Source organism: Loxodonta africana, chromosome 20 (genome assembly GCF_030014295.1).
Source record: "Loxodonta africana isolate mLoxAfr1 chromosome 20, mLoxAfr1.hap2, whole genome shotgun sequence".
NCBI classification, from domain to species: Eukaryota; Metazoa; Chordata; class Mammalia; order Proboscidea; family Elephantidae; genus Loxodonta; species Loxodonta africana.
In genome coordinates this window covers 79,154,396-79,177,270 of record NC_087361.1, presented here as the reverse complement: position 1 = coordinate 79,177,270, position 22,875 = coordinate 79,154,396, and the positions used below count along the sequence as shown (strand labels likewise).

General features: G+C 36.2%; 1 protein-coding gene across 6 annotated transcripts in view; it reads right to left on the bottom strand.

The window, feature by feature from the left end:
* The window catches only part of ZBTB41 (zinc finger and BTB domain containing 41), a 56,331-nt gene extending 38,479 nt beyond the window's left edge, over positions 1–17,852 (bottom strand). For 3 of the 6 annotated variants that reach the window (XM_064273461.1, XM_064273464.1, XM_064273463.1), the window contains exons 1-5: positions 17,762–17,852; positions 15,901–17,131; positions 5,048–5,255; positions 3,935–4,004; positions 1,758–1,905 (exon numbers count right to left, since the gene is read on the bottom strand). In XM_064273461.1, coding sequence (XP_064129531.1) covers positions 1,758–1,905; positions 3,935–4,004; positions 5,048–5,255; positions 15,901–17,014 — 1,540 coding nt within the window. In that variant the 5' untranslated portion in view covers positions 17,015–17,131; positions 17,762–17,852. Of the gene's footprint in view, positions 1–1,757; positions 1,906–3,934; positions 4,005–5,047; positions 5,256–15,900; positions 17,316–17,349 lie in introns of those variants that run through there. The other 3 variants (XM_064273462.1, XM_064273465.1, XM_003410352.4) reach the window with 3 other exon arrangements.
* Between the last annotated feature and the right edge of the window lie 5,023 nt (positions 17,853–22,875).

The window sequence follows — 22,875 nt, the reverse complement described above, 5'->3', positions numbered from 1 at the left end:
TTAGCATATACACTTCACTGGAGGGAAAGTAATTGCTGTGCAAGACAAGTCACTTCAACACTGTAAGTTTTAATACTTAAATTTTTCTTGAAACTAAACCTACTCCTTAGAATTTCCACCCACTGAAAATATCTTAGAATATTTATTTACTAAGTGATAGATTAAATAAAAGTTAAAATAAGCTGAAAAAAGAGGTGGAAGCAGTATGTTAACCAAAAAAAAAAAAAAAAAACTATTTTGCTACAACATTCCTAAAAGGTGGCACAAGAAGAATACACATAGGTTTAATTTCGAAAAGGAACAAACCTATCAATTCCCCAATGGAAGCTGTTTTTTCTGGAACTAAAGTCTAAAAAAGAATTCTCACATGCAATATGCAATTGTGAACATGTCTCCTACTACCTTTAGTAATTACAAAACTGTTTTCATATGATGGCTTCTTGGAAATGCTGAGTCGGAATACTATGAAAAAACATTTTATTCAAGGCAATGCAGAGAGAGCTAAGATAATCTTGCAGCAAACATCACTCTTATATACTAGTATTCCTTATTATATAAAAGAGGCTTGAGAAAGTATCTGAAGATAGATGCTTTAACTCCTTTCCCCAGATGAAATATTTCAAGATCCTTCAAAGTTTTTCACATGACAGGATTTTAAGACCCTATTATCACTGTAACTACCCACTGCTAGAATATATTTTTATCAATATCCATCTTAAATATGGTATCCAGAAAGGAAAATAATATTCCAGATCAATTCATAATTAGGCTGCTATCTACCTAATTTTGAATACAGTTTTATTAATATAGTTTAAAGCCACATTGTTTTTTGTCAGTCATATCACATGCCATTAAGCCCATCTGTAAAACGAAGAGTTTTACGGTTTTGCAAGTTCCAGTGACTAAAAGTCAGATATTCCCATAAGTTTTGAAGTTATTCTAAATTAAATCTTGACTTAATGCGCTTTGACCGATTATAAAGCATATAGACTCCTTTTTTGTTTTTTATTTTCTGCTATAATGTTAACTATCTCTGACAGTTTTGTCATCTACAAATTTCATAAGCATGAAGTATATATTTCTATCCAAGTTGTCAATAAACACACTGAGCAGCATGGGGAAGAGACTTGTACCTGAGGTAACAATAATTCTTTATTGAGATCAATTGTCATGTATTTACCTAACCAGGTCCTGGGGTAGTCCAAATGGTTTGTGCTTGACTACTAACCAAAAGGATGGCCGTTTAAATCCACCCAGCAGCACCATGGAAGAAAGACCTGGTGCTCTACCTTTGTAAGATTACAGTCACTGAAAACCCTATGGAGTATAGTTCTACTCTGACACATACAGGGTCGCCATGAGTCCTAATCGACTCCACTGCAATGGGTTTACTACCATCCAGCCCACAAGTCTCCACTTTGGCCACAGCATTAGGGAGAAAATTCATCAGATACCACACTGAATTCCAAATACACTAAGTTTACTGCACTTCCTGAAAAATGAGTTTTTCCAAAACAAAAATGACTCACCCCAAGCACTCACAAACATACCCACCAATCAACTATGAATAAACCTCTTTACTCACCTCAGGAACTGCAGCAAATCCAATACTCCTGCCAGTTTACATGACTTCCCTCTCCTAAGCCAATACCCAAAGTTCACCAAGAGGAGTTCAACAGTGACAGGGTATTCCAGCATTATCTGATAACAACACCAACAACTGCTATAACTACTTTTATAAAAAGTAACTTGCTTACCCAGATGGAACTTTTCCTGATGCTTTAATCGTGCAAACCGTGACTTGAAATGTTCTTCACAGTAGGTGCACTTAAAGGGTTTATCTTGAGAATGCAGAATCATATGTTCCTCCAAGTGTGGTCTTCGAGTAAAAGATTTCTTGCAAATCTAAATGAAAATGCACATAAAATATAAGTGAATCTAAATTAAAAACGAAAATACAAAGTTCATGATGACGGAAAAAAAAAAAAACACATAAATTCAGCAGTCAAAGAAAAATTTCTCCCAATTGAAAATTTACCAAAAGTATTATTAACAATAATAAGATAATACCTTTATTAACAAGATAAGTGGCTAGCAATAACACAAGTGTTATTTTCTAATCGTGCAAAAAATGTCCTGGAGGAAATAGTTAGGAATTATTTTACATTAGTACCAAAAGTAACTGAATTTCAACTCCTTAAGGCTCTGATAGAGCTACAAAGTAATTTTACTTCTTAATTCTAGTTGGGATTCATATTCATGAAATACTTTAAATCACTTAGATGACATAAATAAAAGGTTATTATTGTTATCATACAGGTACTTAGGAATATGAGTAAGAAACCATACAAAAACTATTTTAAAATGTTATCCCTTGAAGTGGTCAGAGGAAGAGGCATACTTTTTAAAGAAATCTGGCACATATCAGATTAAAAAAAAAAGCTGGGCACTACAGTAATTAAAAAAAAAAAACCACTGCCGTTGAGTTGACTCCGACTCATAGCAACCCTATAGGACAGAGCGGAACTGCCCCATAGGGTTTCCAAGGAGTGGTTGATACATTCGAACTGCCAGCCTCTGGTCAGCAGTCAAACACTTAACTACTGTGCCACCAGGGCCCCAATAATAATAAAGCATGTATATACCAGGCACTAAAGTAATTAATTATTTTACTTAATTCTTATAATATTCCTATGAGACAGATATAATTATTATAATCATCATTTTATAACTGAAAGTGATAAAGTTGAGTAAGGTTAAATAATCTACGAGGATGAAGCCATTTTATGCCCATTCAAATGATTAACTTCAATTCCTAGACGCTGAAATCAGAGAAATGGTAAGGATTTTGCGGCACAAAAAAATTATAGCCTGGGATTAAAGAAAACAAAATGATAGCTGGTGTCTCCTTTAAACAATATTTACCTAAATACTGAAAAAGTAATTTATGGATACGAAAGAATTAAGATGTGCACAAATTCTTTGCTACTCCTCCTACTGAAACCCAAACCCACTGCTGTCGAGTCAATTACAACTCATAATGACCCTATAGGACAGAGTGCGACTGACCCATAGGGTTTCCAAAGTGCAGCTGGTGGATTCGAACTGCCAACCTTTTGGTTAGCAGTCGTATAGAGTGTAATTCCCCTTCCCTTAAATCTGCACTGGCTGTAGTGACTTGTTTAGATGTCCCGGGACATCTGAGACTAGCCCATAAAAAACCTCACAGTTTCTACCTAGGCTTCTTACAATACACACTCACTCTTTTGCATCTACCTGCCATGCTAGAAGGAAGACCAACTAGCCTCATGACTAGACCAATGTGGTGAAGAATTAAAGCTCCAGGGCAAGTCTTTGCTGAGTTGTTAGTCATTGGCCAATACGACATTGCCAGCCATGTAAGGGGCCACTCTGGAAGTATATCTTCCAGATCAGAACATCCATCAAATTGAATACCTCTGAGTAACTTCAGGCGATACCATGTGGAATAGGAAAATGACCTTGCTAAGTCCAGTCCCAAATTTGGATCCTAACCCACAAAATGGTGAAATATAACGAAACGGTTGTTCAAGACCATCAAGTTTTAAGGTGGTTTGTTACGTGGCAACAGATAACTAGAAATAGAGGGAAAAATTCTAACACTTTATACTCTGTGCAACAGCATTGTCATAGCTTATATACACAACTATAAATACACGGCATAACGATTACAGTAAGAATAAAAACTAGGATTTCCATTTCTCAGGTCCATAATCTAAAAACTAACCCACACAAGACTTAATTTACAACAACAACAAATAGGATAATTTTGTATAAAAGAAAGATCCTAAAACTTGGGTAATATTACTTTAAAACCTAATTACCTTACTTTCCCAAAAGGCAGCATTACATTTATTTTGGTTTTCTAATACAAAGAAAAATATAAAGCTCTTACATCACATTTCCAACTTTCACTCTTAGTCTTCTTAATAGAAATAAATTCTTGTGCATTTTCAAGATGAAATCTATCAGAAAAAAAGAAAAAGATTATTAGGGAAATATTACATTAGTTAAGTCAATATTCCATATAACTCTGTTGAGAGGTAATTACAAGAATGATGCACCAATTCTTTTCTTAAAAGAAACAGGTATGTACGAGTTCTTTAAAAATATAGCTATCACCATCATTTTCATAAATTATATATATACCTAAGTTCATGCAGTAATAGTCAACAGGAAAATCTAATCACATTTTAAATACATTCAGGGACCAAAAGAGCTTATTTACAGATAATGTGCTATACATTAAAGACAAAGTGAAGCATAAAAATGAGTTTCCTAGAGTTCTAAAATCATTTTCCTGAAAGCATACTTGTCAAAATCCAAGTGTTATAGATTGAATTGTATTTCCCAAAGATATGTGTTGTAAATCCTAACCTTATGCCCATGGTTATAATTCCATCTGGGAATGGACTGTCTTTGATATGTCAATGAGACAGGATTAGTGTAGGGTACGTCTTAAATCAACTTCTCCTGAGATATGAGATTAGACAAGCAAGCCAGAGAAGCTGAGACTGGGGAAGACAGACACCAAGCCACATGAAGACTGCCCAGGAACAGAAGCCCAAAACAGGCAAGGACATCCCTCCAGAGATGAAAGACAAAGAAAGCCTTCCTCTGGAGCCAGCACCCTGATTTTGGACTTCTAGCCTCCTAAACTGTGAAAAAATAAATTTCTGTTTGTTAAAGCCACCTACTTGTGGTATTTCCGTTATAGCAGCACTAGATAACTAAGACACCAAGACAGGAAACAAGCTAACCAAAATGCTGTATCTTAAACTTCTGTATTATGGACTACAGTTGTCATTTTCACATCAAAAAACATCATCTCAAAACCATGAATGAAAAATATAAACAAAACAACATTTGCTGTTCTTAATTTGTAGCCTCTGCAAAAAGTTAAGGAATAAAAAAATTGGAGACAAGCCCTCCAAAGATGTTTTTAGTTTACTACATGTGTAAATTAGAAGGTACAACGAAGTTATTACGGAAGCAAGATAATACTTGCCTCTTAACATGCTTGGCTAAAGTCTTCTTGCTTGCATGAAGTTTATTACAGTAAGGGCATTTGTGCTCCTTCTTATGAAATTCTGTTTCATTATTGTGCTTCTTTCTGTGAACAGTTAGGTTAGACTTTGTCGAATAGCGCTGGTGACAAATATCACACTCAAAGGGCTTCTCACCTGTGTGAACACGGGTGTGGCTCTCGTATTTCCCTATAAAAGGAAAGACATTAGAATTAAATTCAGTACATTTGCTACAAAATGAATAAAATTTGACAATAAAAATCTCTTGATTAATAGGATATTTAATACACATAAAGCTAAAAAAAATTTACTTAAATTTCTACCTCTGATAAACCTCACAAACTTATCGCTTTGAGCTTATCGCTGAAAGAAGAGTCACCCCTCGGAATTCTCAGGGATTGGCTCCAGGATCCCCGCCAGTACCAAACACCAAAATCCACAGATGCTCAAGTCCCTTATATAAACTGGCCTAGTATTTACACATAGCCTACACACATTCTCCTGTATACTTTAAATCATCTCTGGATTACTTATAATACTGAATACAATAAAAATGCTTACAGTTAACACTTAATGCTTTCTCAGTCTCTGCAAGCACTTTATCAGGAACCAAAGAGATCATTTTTGTCATTGCAGGGGCAGCACTAACACTTCCTTGAATTTCTGGCTTTACTCTGCATACGCTCGATTTGTTCTTACTGACCTTATGACCCATTTCACAACATGTTACTTTTCAAATGATATTTTTATTTTTTCACCGAAAAATAGCACTTTCACTCCCTCTTAACATTTCAGGGGTTGCTCTGACCACTTAACTGCTTTTTAGGAGCTACACATTACCGCATTTGCATGGATTAAGCACAGTGCTTCGTGCCTGGCAAATTCAAGTTTTGTTTTTTCGTTCTTTTTTATTCTGAATATGTTTGATCTGCAGTTGGTTGAATCCATGAACAGGGAATGTAGAGACGTGGAAGGACTACCGTATATATACCTTTTTCCTTAAAAAATTGGGTCATTAAAAAAATAATTATTCATTGCTTACGGAAATTTGATTAAAATTGTGTTAGTAAAGTTTTGGACTTAAATAAAATTTAAAATTTTTTTAATGAAAATTAACCTTTAGCAAAAGATCTATTCATCATTTAAGACTTATTTTCATATTTTACTTTCACTATGAATATACACCATGGACTACCAAAAGAATGAACAAATCTGTCTTAGAAGAAGTACAACCAGAATGCTCCTAGAAGCAAAGATGGCGAGACTATGTCTCACATACTTTGGACATGTTATCAGGAGGGATCAGTCCCTGGAGAAGGACATCATGCTTGGTAAAGTAGAAGGTCAGCGAAAAAGAAGAAGAACCTCAACAGATGGGTTGACACAGTGGTTGCAACAATGGGCTCAAGCATAACATGATTGTGAGGATGGCACAGGACTGGGAAGTGTTTCGTTCTGTTGTATACAGGGTTGCTGTCAGAACCAACCCCATGGCACCTAACAAGAATATGTATACGCATAAATTGGCAAGAATATTCAGACTTTACAGTCTTATTAAAAATATCAGAAAAAAGATAAAATGATATGCTTATGTATCTCTAATATTTTCATCTCACTTCCTGCAGAAAATAATCTAGGTATGATACTACAAATGCAGAATATTGAACAAAACCCACACTTCTCTATAACCATCATATAAAATCTCACTAAGTTATAAGACATTAGGAAAACAAGTAAATCACATCTATTTATGTGTTAATACTGAACAGCTAAAGCATAAAATAGTGTAAGTAAAAGGAAGGAAAGGAAAAGATGAATAGGCATGATGGATAGATAACCAGAGCTATACTTAAAATGAAATTTGCATTATAATTTGAGTACAGATCTGAGTTCTATAAAATGTTACAGGTATTTCCAGTAGAAAGAATCAAGAAATTTTAACACAGACATTCCAAAGAAAAAGTTCCAATTAAAAAACTGAAATAAAATGACACAATTTGGATTTTTATTTACATTCCTAGAGTAAAACTCTTTTATATCCTTATTTAGAACGTAAATCTCTACATTCCAAAAGTAGAACAGTACCATAGAAGAACACAGACCCTGGCTCCAGGTACCTGGATATGAGTCCTCGACCTTTAAATAGCAGGCTACATAGCCTTGGACACTAACCTCTCTGTGCCTCAAATTTTCCTCCTCTGAAAAATTAGAACAATAATAATACTTACATAGGATTGTTCTATGAATTAGTAAATTAACACACAAAGAAAGCACTTACAACATCTGGTACATTATAAGCTATCAGTTAGTATTAGCCATTATCATTACTGTGTAATCTAAGTTGTGAATGTGCATAACTAGTAGCTTAAAGTAGAAATGTCAATGAAAGATACTTGCAGGCAAACACCAACTAAAAGAAAAAAAATCATCAAGATGAACTGCAATTCTTCAAGTAAAAGGTCAGTTTTTGTTTTTTGTTTTTTGTCCTGCAAAACAACTGTAAAAATATTCTTCAGGCCAAAGCAAATGTGACAGGATAGCATTTCTGTCGTGTACTTTTAAAAGAAATAAATCTTATGAAAAAAAAAAAAAAAAAACCATTGCCATTGAGTCTATATCCAACTCATAACAACCCTAACAGAATAGAACTGCCCAATAGGGTTTCCAAGGGGTAGCTAGTGGATTTGAACTGCCAAGCTTTTGGTCAGCAGCTGAGCTCTTAACCACTGTACCATCAGGATTCCCTAAACCTATATATTTCATTGAAATTAGAAAGAATCCAATATATCCCATGGACACTGAGGGAAAAAAATGATCATAATTATTTTTCTACTTAACAAAATAAGTTCATCTACTTACTAGGTATGTTGTTGTTGGGTGCTGTCCAAGTCAATTTCAACACATAGTGTTCCCATATGACAGAGTAGGAACTGCCTACCTTAGTTTTCTAGTGCTGCTATAACAGAAATACAACAATTGGCTGATTTTAACAAATTTATTCTCTCACAGTTAAGGGGGCTAGAAGTCTAAATTCAGGGCACCAGCTCCAGGGAAAGGCTTTCTCTCTCTGTCAGATCTGGGAAAAGGTCCTGGTCATCAATCTTCCCCTGGTCTAGGAACTTCTTAGTGCAGGGACCCTGGGTCCAAAAGAATGTACTCCATTCCTGGCTATTCTTTGTCAGTGGTATGAGGTCCCTCTCTGCTCACTTTTCTCTCCTTTTATCTCTTGTAGATAGAAGGTGATGCAGGCCACACCCCAGGCAAATTCCCCTTATATTGGCCCAAGGCTGTGACCTGAGTAAGAGTGCTGCATCCCACCCTAATCCTCCTTAACATAATCTAATCTTGCTTCATTAACTATAGACAGAGATTAGGGTTTACAACACACAAGGCAATTACATCAGATCACAAAATGAAGGACAACCATACAATACTGGGAAACATGGCTAGCCAAATGACACGTATTTTGGGGGTACAAAATTCAGTCCATGACACTGCCCCATAGGGTTTTCAAAGCTGTGACTTTTCAGATGCAGATCACCAGGACTGTCTTCGAGGCACCTCTGGGTGGCTTCGAACCTCTAACCTTTCAGTTAGCAGCAAAGCACTTAACCATTGTACCACCAGGACTCCTTTCACTAGATATATGTACATATTATTGAATTTAATAAACAAGTAATGTGCATATTACGTAAAAGTTCCTTAAAAATTAGTTATATTGCCCTTATCACATGAACAAAATTGAAGAAAGGGAATCAAGGTATTTTCCTGAAGGTATGGAGAACGGTCTCAATCATAGATAGACAAGAAAAACAAATGCATGATGAAAAATTCATTAGGTATTTAAGCATAGATTACATAGATAATGGTCTATGCATTTTTTTTTATATGCGTGTAGTCCGAAAACTCAGTGTTTGGACACCTACTAAATCAGCTGTGTTACCTTCATTAAGCTAATGACTTAACCTCTCTGTATCCGAGTTTAGGCACACTTAATGGGTTTTTTTGAGAAGTAAATGTGTATACACAGCAGTCAGAACATCCAGTAAGCACTAACATACGAGCCATTATCTTCATTATTAAGAGCCCTGGATGGCGCAAACAGTTAAGCACTTATATACCTAATAAATTTTTCATTATACATTTGTTTTTCTTACTTATCAACCACTACCCAAAAGGTTGGCTGTTTGAACCCTGTGCACGTGGGGTTGCCATGAGTTGAGGCAGATTCGATGGCAACTAACATCATTATTATACGTATTACTAATCACAGTATGGAAACGTAGGTATACCTCAAATATAAATATGTGTGCACCTGATTTATGAATATCCATTATGACAGATCAAGCCAGGGTTTCAGCTGAGAACACTGTAGGAATTTCTCCTTTTCCCTGAGTCATTAAAATTGCTCAGCATCTAGCTTCCTCTCGGTCACTACTGGGGCTTACCCTCTACTTACGCATGCACGTACATACCCACCACCACCACTTCCCCTGCTGCGTTTAAGGGATGAGATCTAACACCGAGACTTTTTAGGGGAAAGGTGTTCCTGTGTGTCTCTAGGTGAAACCTGGAACACGTTTTCAGAGACATCACAAATAATCAACAGATTCTGTAAAAAAAAAAAAGAGTTGAACTACATCATGGTTTAAGATCAGGGTTTTACAAACTGTCATCAGTGTTCCTGAAATCAATTCCTTGGATTGTGACCAGGGTTAAAAAAAAAATAGAATAAAGCAGAAAATGTCAGAGTGCATTCACATAAATTTCATGAAATGTTTTGCTTCAATTTTTCTACACACATACAAACACATGTGTTGTGTAAACTACAATGTAATTCCGATTTTGAACTGTCTCAAAGAGTTTGCAAATACTGATTTAGATTACTTTTTGTGGATTGTAACGAGAGCATAAAGATTATGGCTTAGAAAACCCTGAGGGGCAGTTCTACTCTGTCATATGGGGTTGCCATGAGTTGAAATTGAGCATCTAACAACAACTAAAACCAAACCAAACCAAACCTGTTGCTGTCCTATAGGACAGAGTAGAACTGCCTAGTAGGGTTTCCAAAGAGCAGCTGGTGGATCTGAATTGCTGACCTTTTGGTTAGTAGCTGCTGCTCTTAACCACTGTGCCACCAGGATTCCAAAAAATCATACATACCCATGGTAAAAAAATATATTTATGCAAATCAAAAAAGCATACAGTCCAGTTTTTAAATAACTACCTATAGATGATTTTTAGAACGGGCTCATTCTTGACTGTGGACTGACTGCACATGTTTAGTAGAGATTCTCAAGATTAAAAGACAACTTATCAACCATCTAAATGTTTACATTTCCTCATTTTTATTCCCAAGTGAAAAGGAACAGCAAGTTAATAAAAATCTTCAGGTATAAGAAATTTTTTTCACCCGATCTTTTACTTCCTATGAGAGTGTCTTTACTGGAAAATGTTAAATTAAAAATCAGTAGTGTTTTCTCTTTAAAGTCAAGAATTTCCTCGAAGCTTGCATATAGCTTAATATCAAAACCATCAAAATGGCAGTTAAATTAAAAATGAAAACAATTTTGACTATTAAGCTTCCATTTTCCTATAGACCAGCAGACTTAAAAAGATTTAACTAAGAAAAAGAAAACAGGAAGTTTGGAAATTTAAACCGAAATAGCCAAAATTAGAGCAAGCTCATGACTTTTAAAAACCATTTAAAATAAATTCAGCAAAGTCAAAAAAGACCAATGAAAATTTATCATTATAATGAAATTAAGAATCTCTAAAGTGAAGGAAGTTTTCTTTATTAATTCAAAGTTTATGTATATAGCCTCTGCAGGGCCTCTGTGGATTTAAATTTCTGAAAAACAGAAGAGACATACTTCTGTGGGAACTCTGGGCCCAGGAGACCCAAGTAGATCTCAAGGAGCTAGAGGATTAAAAAAATGCAAATCCCCCAAAAAGTCTCAGGCTTGAACCAATAGGTGGAGGAGTGGGGTTGAGGGTTGGAGGGATTCCTCAGCATAAACACATCCAACATCTGTAACTGTGAAGGGTATTCAATAAGTGTTCATTGAATTGAACTAAGTAAAGGGGATTCAATAATAATGTATAAGGTAAAATTCTCACTTCAAACCTATCAAATAGTTTCAATTAAGAAAAAAAAATTAGTATTCATTCACAGAATACTAAACTATACCTAACCATTCTTGATCATCAACAGAAAGCAAACTTGATATTAAGAAATTTCATTCACAGTATTTTCCTGAAATCCCAATATGAATTATGTCCCAAATTAGGAGGCACAAACAAAAGGTATTTTCACATGAACCAACTTGACTTTGTGCTTCAGAACTTATTCCCCCAACAGTCATAAAAATTATTATGTCGAATTTTTTCAAAGTTATTGCAAAGAGAATCATCATCAAACTAGCTCATTATATATCTGATGTTACTAAATCTTTAAATTATACCCTGAATTTACCCATACGGCATACCTTAAAGAATACTTATAAAATATTTGGCCTTATAGTATAGAATTTTGCCACTGCTACAATTCTTTTCTATTAAGAACCAAGTGGAATCTCTATCAGGATAGTGCTTCTTTTAATGTGAGTCACATTTTTAACAAAAAAGTAGAGAACACCCTCTACTGCCAGAAGATATTATGAATTTAATCCAAGAAAAGATTTTATTTCTCTGTAGGAACAATAAAAAAGATAAAGTTTTATCCAAAATTTCTCTCTTACTCCATCTGTCATTTTCTCTGTCTTCTGCCTTTTCACCCATCAGGTTTTTGGTATAAGGGGAAAGGTCAAGGGACTCTTATCTGCAGGAGAATAAACTGAGAAGAGGACAGCTGGTATCCTAGGGAAAAATGTAACTGGATCAGGAATCACACTCCAAGCAACAACCACTAAACACATCAGAAAGGATAAAAGATTCAAAGTAATAGAATCAGATTAGTAGAACACATATTGCGGGGCTAAGGGTTCTAGCAGAAGGTCTCACACTTACTCATTCTCTCTCATAAACAAACCCCTTTGAGGCGGCCAAGTTAGAAGATTCGAAGGAAGCCTAACTGGTCTGTTACAAGTAGAAAGTCAAGTCAGACACCAAACCTTTCAACTTAGTTCAATTAAATGAGCACTTAGTGAAAACTTATTATTTGAAACGACCTGGGGTATTACATGAGCCCTGGTGGTGCAGTGGTTAAGAGTTCAAATCTACCAGCCTCTCCTTGTAAACCCGATTGGACAGTTCCATTCTGTCCTATACGGTTGCTATGAGTTGGAATCAACTGGATGCCAAAGGGTTTGGTTTTTTGAGGTATTACAAAGGGTATGAATCTAGAGTAAAATATATAACCTTTAGACTAACAATCTAATGACAGATTAAAAAAACAAGCAAAATTCTATGCGGACATTTTTAAATTCTACGAAAGGAATGTGAGGAATATGAGAAAATGGTTGGAAGGTGGCCTTGACTGATTTTTTTTTTTTTTTTGGAAGAGAAGTAGGACTTCCAATAGAGATAAACCCAAAACCAAATCCACTGCCGCTGAGTCTGATGCCAACTCATAGTGACCCTCTAGGACAGAGTAGAGCTGCCCTGTAGTGTTTCCAAGGCTGTAAATCTTTATGGAAGCAGATTACCAAATCTTTCTCCCATGGAGCAGCTGGGGGGTTTCAACCACCAACCTCTTGGTTAGCAGCCCCGACCTTAACCACTACGCCATCAGAGCTCCTTTCTGATAGTGATTTAAGACACATGCATCTGATCCTTCTACATACTCTTTTCATTCTGCCAACCACCAATTCGCTTAGTCTACGTTTTATATAATCCTCTTATCTACCCTTGCCCCACATCCTAATCCCAATGCCAGTCATTCTTCTAGCTCAAGCCCTCATTACCCTTTTGGTCCTCTGCTAATCTCCTTCTTGTCTCCCTGGATCTTCTCCCACTCCTTTTTAATTTCCTTCTCCACACTGAAGTCAGCATGACCTTTCTAAAACTCAGATTGGCTGTCATTTCTCTGTCAAATTTTCTTATTTCCATCAACTACTAGATAAAATCTAAACTCCACTGGATAACATACAACTCATTCAAATTTTAACCTCTGTTTACCTGCCAATCCTCATTTCCTGTCATTTTCATTATGCCTATTTCCCCACCTTGAAACCACTCACCCTTTAGCAATTTCCAGAACACAGCATACCTGGATGACTTTGCACTTATTAGTCCTTCTGCCTTGTAAATGCCTCCCTATTCTTCAGGTCTGGGCTCAAATATTACCTGCTCCGTGAAACCTTTCCTGATTCCCTTAGTCCTCTGTGCTTACCCTGATAAAAACCAAAAGCAAACTCGTTGCTGTCAAATCAATTCCGACTCTTAGTAAGCCTATACAAAATTATCTTTATTGTAGTATATATATTTTTAAGATTCTTAATGACGGAGAATGTGTCACTCCATATTTGTTTAGCAACATTTACCAGATTACAGACACTCAGGAAATAAATTAATGAATACAAGCAGCTAGCATTCCTTAAACTCCTTCTAAATTTCACACAGTACTTTAAGTGACTCATTTATTCCTTACCTAACCCCATGAGAAGGTACTAGCAGCATCATCTCACTTTACTGACGAGGAAACAAAAGCACAAACAGGTTTAGCAACTCGACCAAGACCAAGATTCAAAAAATCTAGGCAGTCTGACACTACTGCTCATGCTTTTTAACCAGCATAAGTACAATACACACACACACACACACACACACACACTAATGTAAGGGAGATGAGAAAGTACTAGGGAAAAGTAACTTCAATGAAGCTATGCAAAAGAGGAGTGGACAAAAGAAGAGTATAATGTAAAATACATTCAGAAAGGTAGGCTAGAAATAAGCCTACATTGTGACCTACTGATTTCCACTATTATCCAGACCGGAACCCTGGTGGTGTAGTAGTTAAGAACTACCATTGCTAATCAAAAGGTTGGCAGTGGGAATCCACCACCACTCCTTGGAAACCGTATGGGGCAGTTCTACTCTATCCTGTAAGCTCACTGAATTGGAATCGACTCAATGGCAACAGGTTTGGTTTTTCTTATTCCAAATGACCTTAGTTTAAAAAGCCATAAAGACCCTTCCTCTGAGCATAAAAAAAAAAAAAAACTTAGCATATAAGCCCTTAATCTTGCGCAGTGTTTTCCAAATTGTGTGCACAGAACTCTAGCTTCCTGGAATACTAAAAGAAGTAACCCCGAAGAGTCATGTGGTAAAATTATTTGACGAACTGTTATGTTAAGCAAAAGTAACAGCTTTCTTTACAAAAGAACCTGACAAAGTTAATAAAGATTGTGAATCACAGTATATAGTTTTTCCAATCTTACTTGAACACAGAACTCTCCTCTCATAAAGCATCTGACAGGCCTGGTGTTCAATGGATAGTTCGAGATCTAGGTGTTGGACCTACAATGCCATTTGCTCACTCATCTTCAAGTCAAATTAGGTCAAATCAAGGCAAAACACAGGAAGCATGTGCTAAAAGTATAAAGTCTAAGAAGAAGAAGGATGTACTGGAAAGATGGAATGTTCTCCCATATCTAATCCAAAAAAGTTATTCTGTACTCCTCATAGTACTTGTGCACAGTGATATAACAGCACTTACCCTCATCTTTAACAAGTTATTTGTACATGTATGCCCTTCCAAGTAAGTTACTCCAGAAAAGATATTTATGTTTGTACAAACAGTATAAAAATAAAGAAACAATAATTACTAATTATATTGTTAAAGACCATTCTGATTCAGGAAGGAAAATATTCAAAAGGTGTAACAAAGATGCAAAAAGAGATAACCCACAGTTATACCATAGCATATATCATAGTATATTTTGACAATAAATGATTACCAATACCTTATAAAACCCCTAAAGCAATAACATAAGTAACTCAACACTAAAAGACACCTGGGGATGTATTAAACTGTATTAAGAAATTTTACAAGGTCAAATTCCTCTTTATGTCTTTTTATCATAGTGTGTGGTTGAATATATTTCACGATTTCCTAACTTTCAATTTACTTTGAAATACCTTAATTGTTGCAGTTAAAAAGTTCACATTAGAATATTTCATATACCCACCCAGAAACCCAGTGCCCTCAAGTCGATTCCGACTCATAGCGACCCTACAGGACAGAGTAGAACTGCCCCATAGAGTTTCCAAGGAGCGCCTGGTGGATCTGAACTGCCGACCCTTTAGTTAGCAGCCGCAGCACTTAACCACTATGCCACCAGGGTTTTAAGACACCTCTAAAATTATTTCAGTAGCAAATATTAGACATCTTTTAACATCTAATATTTTAAACAGTTTCTAAACAGTACTGGATTCTGGAAAAATCAACTATATTTATAACTCACATAGTACCACATTCATCAAGGGGAAAGAGCATACAAATTATTCAATTACAAACTATTATAATCTAATTCAATTTTCTATTAATGATCCAGAAATAGCACTTATCTCTGAGATTAAGCTAGCAAACAAATCAAAGCTCTAAAGACAAAATTATTGATACTGTGGTGTCTTTCATACCAAATACCTGAACTACTAATCTGTCACCTACCATTGGGACAGGAGGAAAAGAAATTTTTGATTTAGGCTACCATAAATATTTAAATTACTGAAATCCCAACAAATTTAAAATAACGGTAAAATGTGTTGAAAATTGAAGTATCCTCCTTAGTTTAGCATTTTTTTAATAAGTTACTTTCAAAGTATAGTGTTCAATTCAAAATTCAATGAAAAATGAGTTATTAGAAACAAAAGACAAGCTTTCTTTTCTTACCTATGCGGTCAAATGTTTTATCACACTTAGGACACTGCAATATTTTTTTGTTACTGTTCCGAATGACTACTGGAGTTAACCCCTCATGAATATTTCCCACACAATCACCAGCCTCCGGTTTCTCTTCTGCATCATTCTGATCTTTTTCGCTTTGCTCTTCAGAGTATTCATCTGACATTTCCTCTTCCAGCCCATCTTCCTCGGCATTATATTCACTTCCAGGATCCTCAGAATCATTTCTATCTGACTTTTCTTTATCAAAATTCTCTTGATTCAAAGTGTCTGACCCATCACCACTTTCTTGTTCATCATTACTGGTGTCATCAAACTTAACAGGGCACTTTCGATTCCTTTTTGATCTTCTTGCTGAAAAACTTCTCTCCAGCATTTTTAACCCATGGTTTTTCCCCAATAAACGGGTTTTTTTATGGGTCTTAGCCAAATGGTTCTCTAGGGACTTTTTATAACAAAAATGCCTACTACAGAACTTGCACTGATGATTATTTGATAGTCTTCCAGTTAATTCACTTAGCGTTTCTTCTGGTGATGACTTTTCAGTTAACTCAGACTGAAAACTGGCAACGTTTTCGTTATTTAGTAGTTTAACTGCATCTATAATGTCCAGGAATTTTGCAGCTTCTAAAACAAGAGGTATTTCATATTTGTACACAAAAAACTCTGATGTGTATAGAAATTCAAGCAAATGCCGAAAAACTGAATGTGTTACGTGATCCAACGTGACAACATCTGTGCTGGGATTTCTGCTCAAACACGCGTGAAAATAACTACTGCCAACAGCAACGACTACTTTATGTGCACTGAACTCTCTTCCTTCTACGATGATAAGTAAATCACAGAAAGACGGTTGTTTCTGCCTGTCATCGTTTAAATACTTCAGTAAATTCTTATTATACTGCAAAGAGCTCAAAAGCTTCCTCTGATCTGGAGAGGGTGGAAGGTCCTGGTAACAGTGAAGAGCTTCAGGAGTTGGTCTTCCTGTAGTATAGGTTACTTCGTCACACTCAACTGCACCATTTCCTTCTAAAGAATCTTTATGATAGCCTAGATGGATCTTCTCGTCAAGATTTGAAGTAACCTTTCTCCTTTTCTTCATTGCAGTACAGCAATTTCACAACAAGAAACTTCATAAGTGTCTTTAGGGAAATATGCAGGAAAACTAGATTGTCTTAGATAACAGTTTCTGGAGGAGCGTGCCCGAGGGGTTCATGGTCTGCAAAAAAGAGCCACATAAAATAACTCCTTGACAAAGTAATCCTATGTCATTCAATCGCATATGTCAACGAATCCTTTCTAAATTATAATTAAGTTATGATAAAGTATCAGTTCACACTCATATGCGTGGCTAAAATCTTAGAGCGGACAACAAGGAGGGCCGGGCTAGGAGAGACAACCAACAAAAGAATAATTTTTAAGGAAGCCAGGACACACCTTCCAGGCTTGATTTACGAACAGGGTGGAAAGAACCGGGGAGTAAAGACAGGAGTCCCTCCAAGAGCGTTGGCGGTGCAGGTTGAGGGGGGCTGCAGTCGTGGTTTAGGGGCGCTGGGATGGTGACAATGAGGCCGTCGCGGCCGCGATATCCGAGTCTCTCCATTATCTTGCTTCCCCAGGGCGCGCAAGGCACAGCTCTTGAGGGACAGAGTGCGTCCCTCAGCCAAAACCACCCGGCGGGAGACAGCCCCAGGAGGGGCGCAGAGGAGGAGTGGGGTCAACGGAGGGACTACAGGAAGCAGAAGAGCCTCGCCAAGGGCCAGCCAGGCGCAGAAAGCGCTCGCCAAAGGCGAACCCGCTACCCTTTCCGCCCCAGTTTCCCTGGGCAAACGCCCCACAGATCCATTACCAGGAACCCAGGGCTCCCCGCTGGCTCCTAGCCGCTGAGCTCCACTCCGTGCGCTCTAGCTCCAGCCTACCCACTTCCGGGTTCAGCCCACCCCACCCCCCACCTACTTCCCCTCCCGGCGCCTCTCCGCCTCTGCAGCCACCGAACACGTCAACCGCACGCGCAGCCTCATAGCTGCCGGGACAGAGCGGCGCGCACCAGACGTCGCCACTGCGCATGTGCGCGCATCCTCGTTTGCGCATGCCCTGCCTGTTTTTCTTACTCTAACGGAGACCCTAGCTACGCCCCAAATCCGTCACTCCAGGTTTTCGCAGTGGCTTGTTGTGATTGAATTTTAGACGACGTTTTGCTGCGAGAGGGAAAAGGAAGAGAGGACGGATGGGGACTCTTAGAAGAACGTGGAGAGTCGCAGGAAGAATAGCGTTAGCACAGGACGGATTTTATTTTTTCTGATATATTTTAATAGTTTGCAATCAACCACAGAACACCCTCCGGCCCCCGGAGCCGGGTCTAGCGAACACACTGGCACGCATCAAAGAAGCGATCTTGACGTCAGTTATTTTTCTGACTTAAACGACTAACACTGTGACTTTTTAAACTTTTTCTTGTACACAGAAAAAAAAAATGTACGTAAGTGTAAGTGTCCAGCTGGTAGGGCAGGAAGGGAAGTCAAAACAAAAGGGAAAATCCTACAAGGACGACTTTTGGGAGCCAGTGCCTGAGATTTTGCATTTCTGGCAGTTCCAGGTGATGCTGATACTGATGGTCTGAGGATCACATTTTGAGTAGCAAGATCCTAGATGATGTAGTTCTGCAGACAAGAGAAGTAAGACAAAGGCTGAGATCAAATAGGATGGGTGGTCAAATTAAAGACCACGCCCACCAACACAGAGAGAGAGAGAGAGAGAGAGAGAGAGAGAGAGAGAGAGAGAGAGAGAGAGAGAGAGAGAGCTGGAAACCTCGGACAATAGTCTCAGTGGAAGAGCCAGGAAGAAGAAGTAAAAAAAAAAAAAAAAAAAAAAAACTCCCACGGAGAGAGGGAGACTGGGGAAACGTACCTGTCTCAGATTGTCTGGATGAGAAGAAGAAAGAAAGAAAAAAAACCCATGATAATTCCTAACAGAAATTCACTCGTGGATTCTGACAAGGATTCGTATCACCTGTGATGTGAATTTTTTTTTGTCCCCAGCAAAAAATAACCACATTGGGGGGAGGAAAAAAAAAAAACGGTAAAACCAATATCTGCCCGTCTCTGGATCCACAAAGACCGCAGGTAACTGGAATTTTCAGAAACTGAAAATAAGCATGTTTGATATGTCTAAAGAAATTAAAGAAGGCGTTAACAGGGAAATGAAAAAGAAATTATCAAAATAAGCAGATTAAAAAATAGGAGTGAAAGCTATCAATATATTAGTACTTAGAATGTAGATGGAAATACACAGTTCTATACATGTATAAGTGTATGTCTTACAGTGACCCTATAAGACAGAGCGGAATTGCTCCATAGGGCTTCCAAGACTATAACTTTTTTTATGGAAGCAACTACCACATTTCTCCCACAGAGCTGCTGGTGGGCTACAACTACTGGCCTTTTGATTAGCAGCCCAAGCACTTTAATAAGAAAATAAATTCAAAGAATATAGAAAAAAAATTTTTAGAGAAAATAATAAAATAGAGAAATATACAGTAAAGAAAAACAATAGTGCAAATTTTAGAATACATGCTTATCAAGTAGATAACTCTCTGGCAAGACTGATTATTATATTAACAAAAGAGCACAAGCATATATAACCTATTGAAGTTTTTCTTAATTGTGTAAATCTTGTTAAAGACAATGACAACTATCTAGATGAGTTCTGTTCAATTAATCTAAAAATTCCAAAAACTTTACATTATCAGTGAGTCTATATACACATATCAATTTAATCATGTCAATTTAACCATTCTGATGAATTTTACCAGTCTTTAACAAGTTTTTTTTAACTTGTTACTCACAGCATGCTTGATTGAACTGAGGAGTACATTTTATGAGTAGTTAAATCTTAGAAATGTAAAAAAACAAAACAAAAAATCAAACCCATTGCCATCAAGAGGATTCTGTCTCATAGCCACCCTAAAGGACAGAGTAGAACAGGCGTATAGGGTTTCCAAGGAGTGTCTGCTGAATTCCAATTGCCGACCTGTTGGTTAGCAGCCATAGCTCTTAACCAGTGCACCACCAGGGTTTCCAGAAACGTAAAAAAAAACTACAAATATGAATGCAGCAATGATTAAAGTGATAATTATATTTTTAAAAATTGCCATCAAGTTGATTCTGACTCATGGTAACCCCATATGTTACAGGTAAAACTGTTCTTTCTAAAAGTAGGTTTCCAGAACTTTCTTCCAAGGCACCTTTGGATGTGCTCAAACCACCAGCCTTTCTGTTAGTAATCCAGCAAGGCAACGATCTGCACCACCGAGGACTCCCAATTAGATACAAGTTCCTAACAAAATATCATCAATCCGTTCTTTGAAAATTGACAGAAATGGAGCAGGAGAGACAGATCTAGAATTATGATGTGAGGTTTTTTTAACCCACCTACACATCTTTCATAGGGTTGCTGTGAGTCAATTGACTCAACGGCAATGGGTTTGGTTTTGGGTTATAGTAATGATTGGATAAAACAAGCAAACAAACAGTAAGACTGTGGAGCTTTTTTTTAAAAAAAAAAAAAAAACAACAAAATTGACTTAATTAACACATGTGAAATACTGCACCCAACAGCTGCAGAGTACTCATTCTTTTCACATACATATAGAGCATTTACAAAAATTGATCGAGTATTAGGCCATGAAGCAATTATCAACAAATTTCAAAAAAAAGAGACTAAGCAAATACTCTCTACAATGTACTTAGGTTGTCCATGAACAGCAACAATAATAATCATGATAAGAAAATTTCCATAGGTTGGAATTTAAGATACACATTTCCAAATAGTCAATGACTCAAAGAAGAAATCACAAGAAAAAGTAGAAAATGCTTTGATTCAAATGAGAATGCAACATAGCAAAACTGTTAAGATATACCTAAATTCGTGCACTGAGGAACTTTTGTCTTAAAGTTTGTGTATTAAAGACTGAAGATAAGTGAGCCATTAGAATTAGAAAATTGGGGTAAAATAAAGCAAAATGAGAACAATAAAAAGGTTACAATCAGGAATTAATGAAATAGAAAAACTCGTATATGTAGGCTGACAAAGCCGAATATTGATTTTTTAAATAAAAATAAATGAAATTGATAAACCTGTGTATCCAGATTGACCGAGGGAAAAAAATGCCCATATCATGAATGACAAGAGGGACATTACATTTCCCACAGATATTAAAAAATTAACAGACAGAAGTAAAAAAAAAATACAAATAAATTTGACAATTTATATGAAAAGAACAAATTATTTGAAAAACAAATCTTATTTTTAAACAGACTCATAAAATTGATAACTGGCAACAATAGTCAAGAACAAAAGAAGCAACAAACAATTAACCTGAGGAATTAAAAAGGTGGTGTCGCTACAGGTTCTACTCACATTAAAAAGGTAACAAGAGGATATTATAAAAATTTTATGACAATATATTCAAAAAGTTAATAAAAATGGACAAATTCTTAGGAAAACAAAACAGCAAATTAGAATCGACTGTAAGAGTTGAATAGTCATATTTTTAGTAAATAAATTGAATTCATAATCAAAATTCCTCCCACAAGTTAAAAATCCCAGTCCAGATGGCTTTATAAGGGAACTGTACCTATCATTTAAGAAATACTAAGAAATATCATCAATTTTACACAACCTCTGCCAAAAAATTTATTTAAAAAAGGAGCGAGGATGCTTCATTCCTCCTTTGTGAGGCCAGTATAATCATGATACCAAAACCTCGCAAGTACATTGCAGGAATTAAAAACTCCAGGTTAAACTCACTCAAACTTAGGTGTAAAAATCCTAAACACAGTCAAATCAAAGTAATGTGTGTGTGTGTGTGTATTAGTGTGTGAGAGAGAGAGAAAAAGAGAAGACTCAACGGTATTCAATACAGGAACGCCAGGTTTGTTTAACATTTGAAAATAAACTAATGTAATTTTTCATATTAATAGAATAAAAGATGAAAAACGATCATCTCAATAAAATGTAGAAAATATTTGATAAACTCAACATATAGTCATGATTTTAAAAAATCTTAACTGGTAACAGAAAATATCTTAATATCTTCTTAATGTGATAAGTGGAATCTACAAGAAGAAGAAAAAAACATAGTAAATACCATACTTAGTAGCAAAATGTTATATTCACAGGATTTGAGAATAAGCCAAGTATGCCTTCTAATATTGCTAAGACTTGACATTTTAATGGGGGTTTTATACAGAGGAAACAACCAAAAATAAAAAACAAAAGGTATAATGTTTGGACAGGAAAAAAATAAAAATTTTATTATTTACCGTAAATGTGAATACTTAGGAAAAAACTATAGATAAATTATTAATTTAATAAAGTTAGAGGGTACAAGGTTGAAATACAAAATAAAACAGTATTTCTCTATATCAGCAATGAACAATAAGACATTAGAATTTAAAAGGTAATGTCTTTATAATTTCCTCAAACATGTAGTATCAACCTTCATATCCATAAGAGATTAGAGATCTCTGGCAAAGAAAACAGCAGGTAGAATGAGTGTGCATAAGAAGAGAAAAGAAGCTCAAAGCCAAGAAAGGAATGTATATTCTCCAGAAACTTTGCTCAGTGTCTTTCTTTTGCTAATTGGTTGTGGTCTTAACATTCTTTAACAGGCTGTTTCATAAGTTTGCGAGTTTATTTCTGAAAACTAAAATGTTTTTCTTCATTTATTCATGGTTTTATCTGTTGAACAATTACTTTGTACTAAGCATATAACATTTTAAGTGAGTTAAATAATAAAATACATATTTTATCATTAGTATCAAAATATAAAATACCTGGGAATAAATCCAATGAATTACGTTCAAGACTTCTCTACACAATTCTCTACAACAGGGGCCAGCAAATGTTATTCTGTAAAGGGCCAGGAGGTAAATATTCTAGATTTTATGAGTCCCTGGGTAG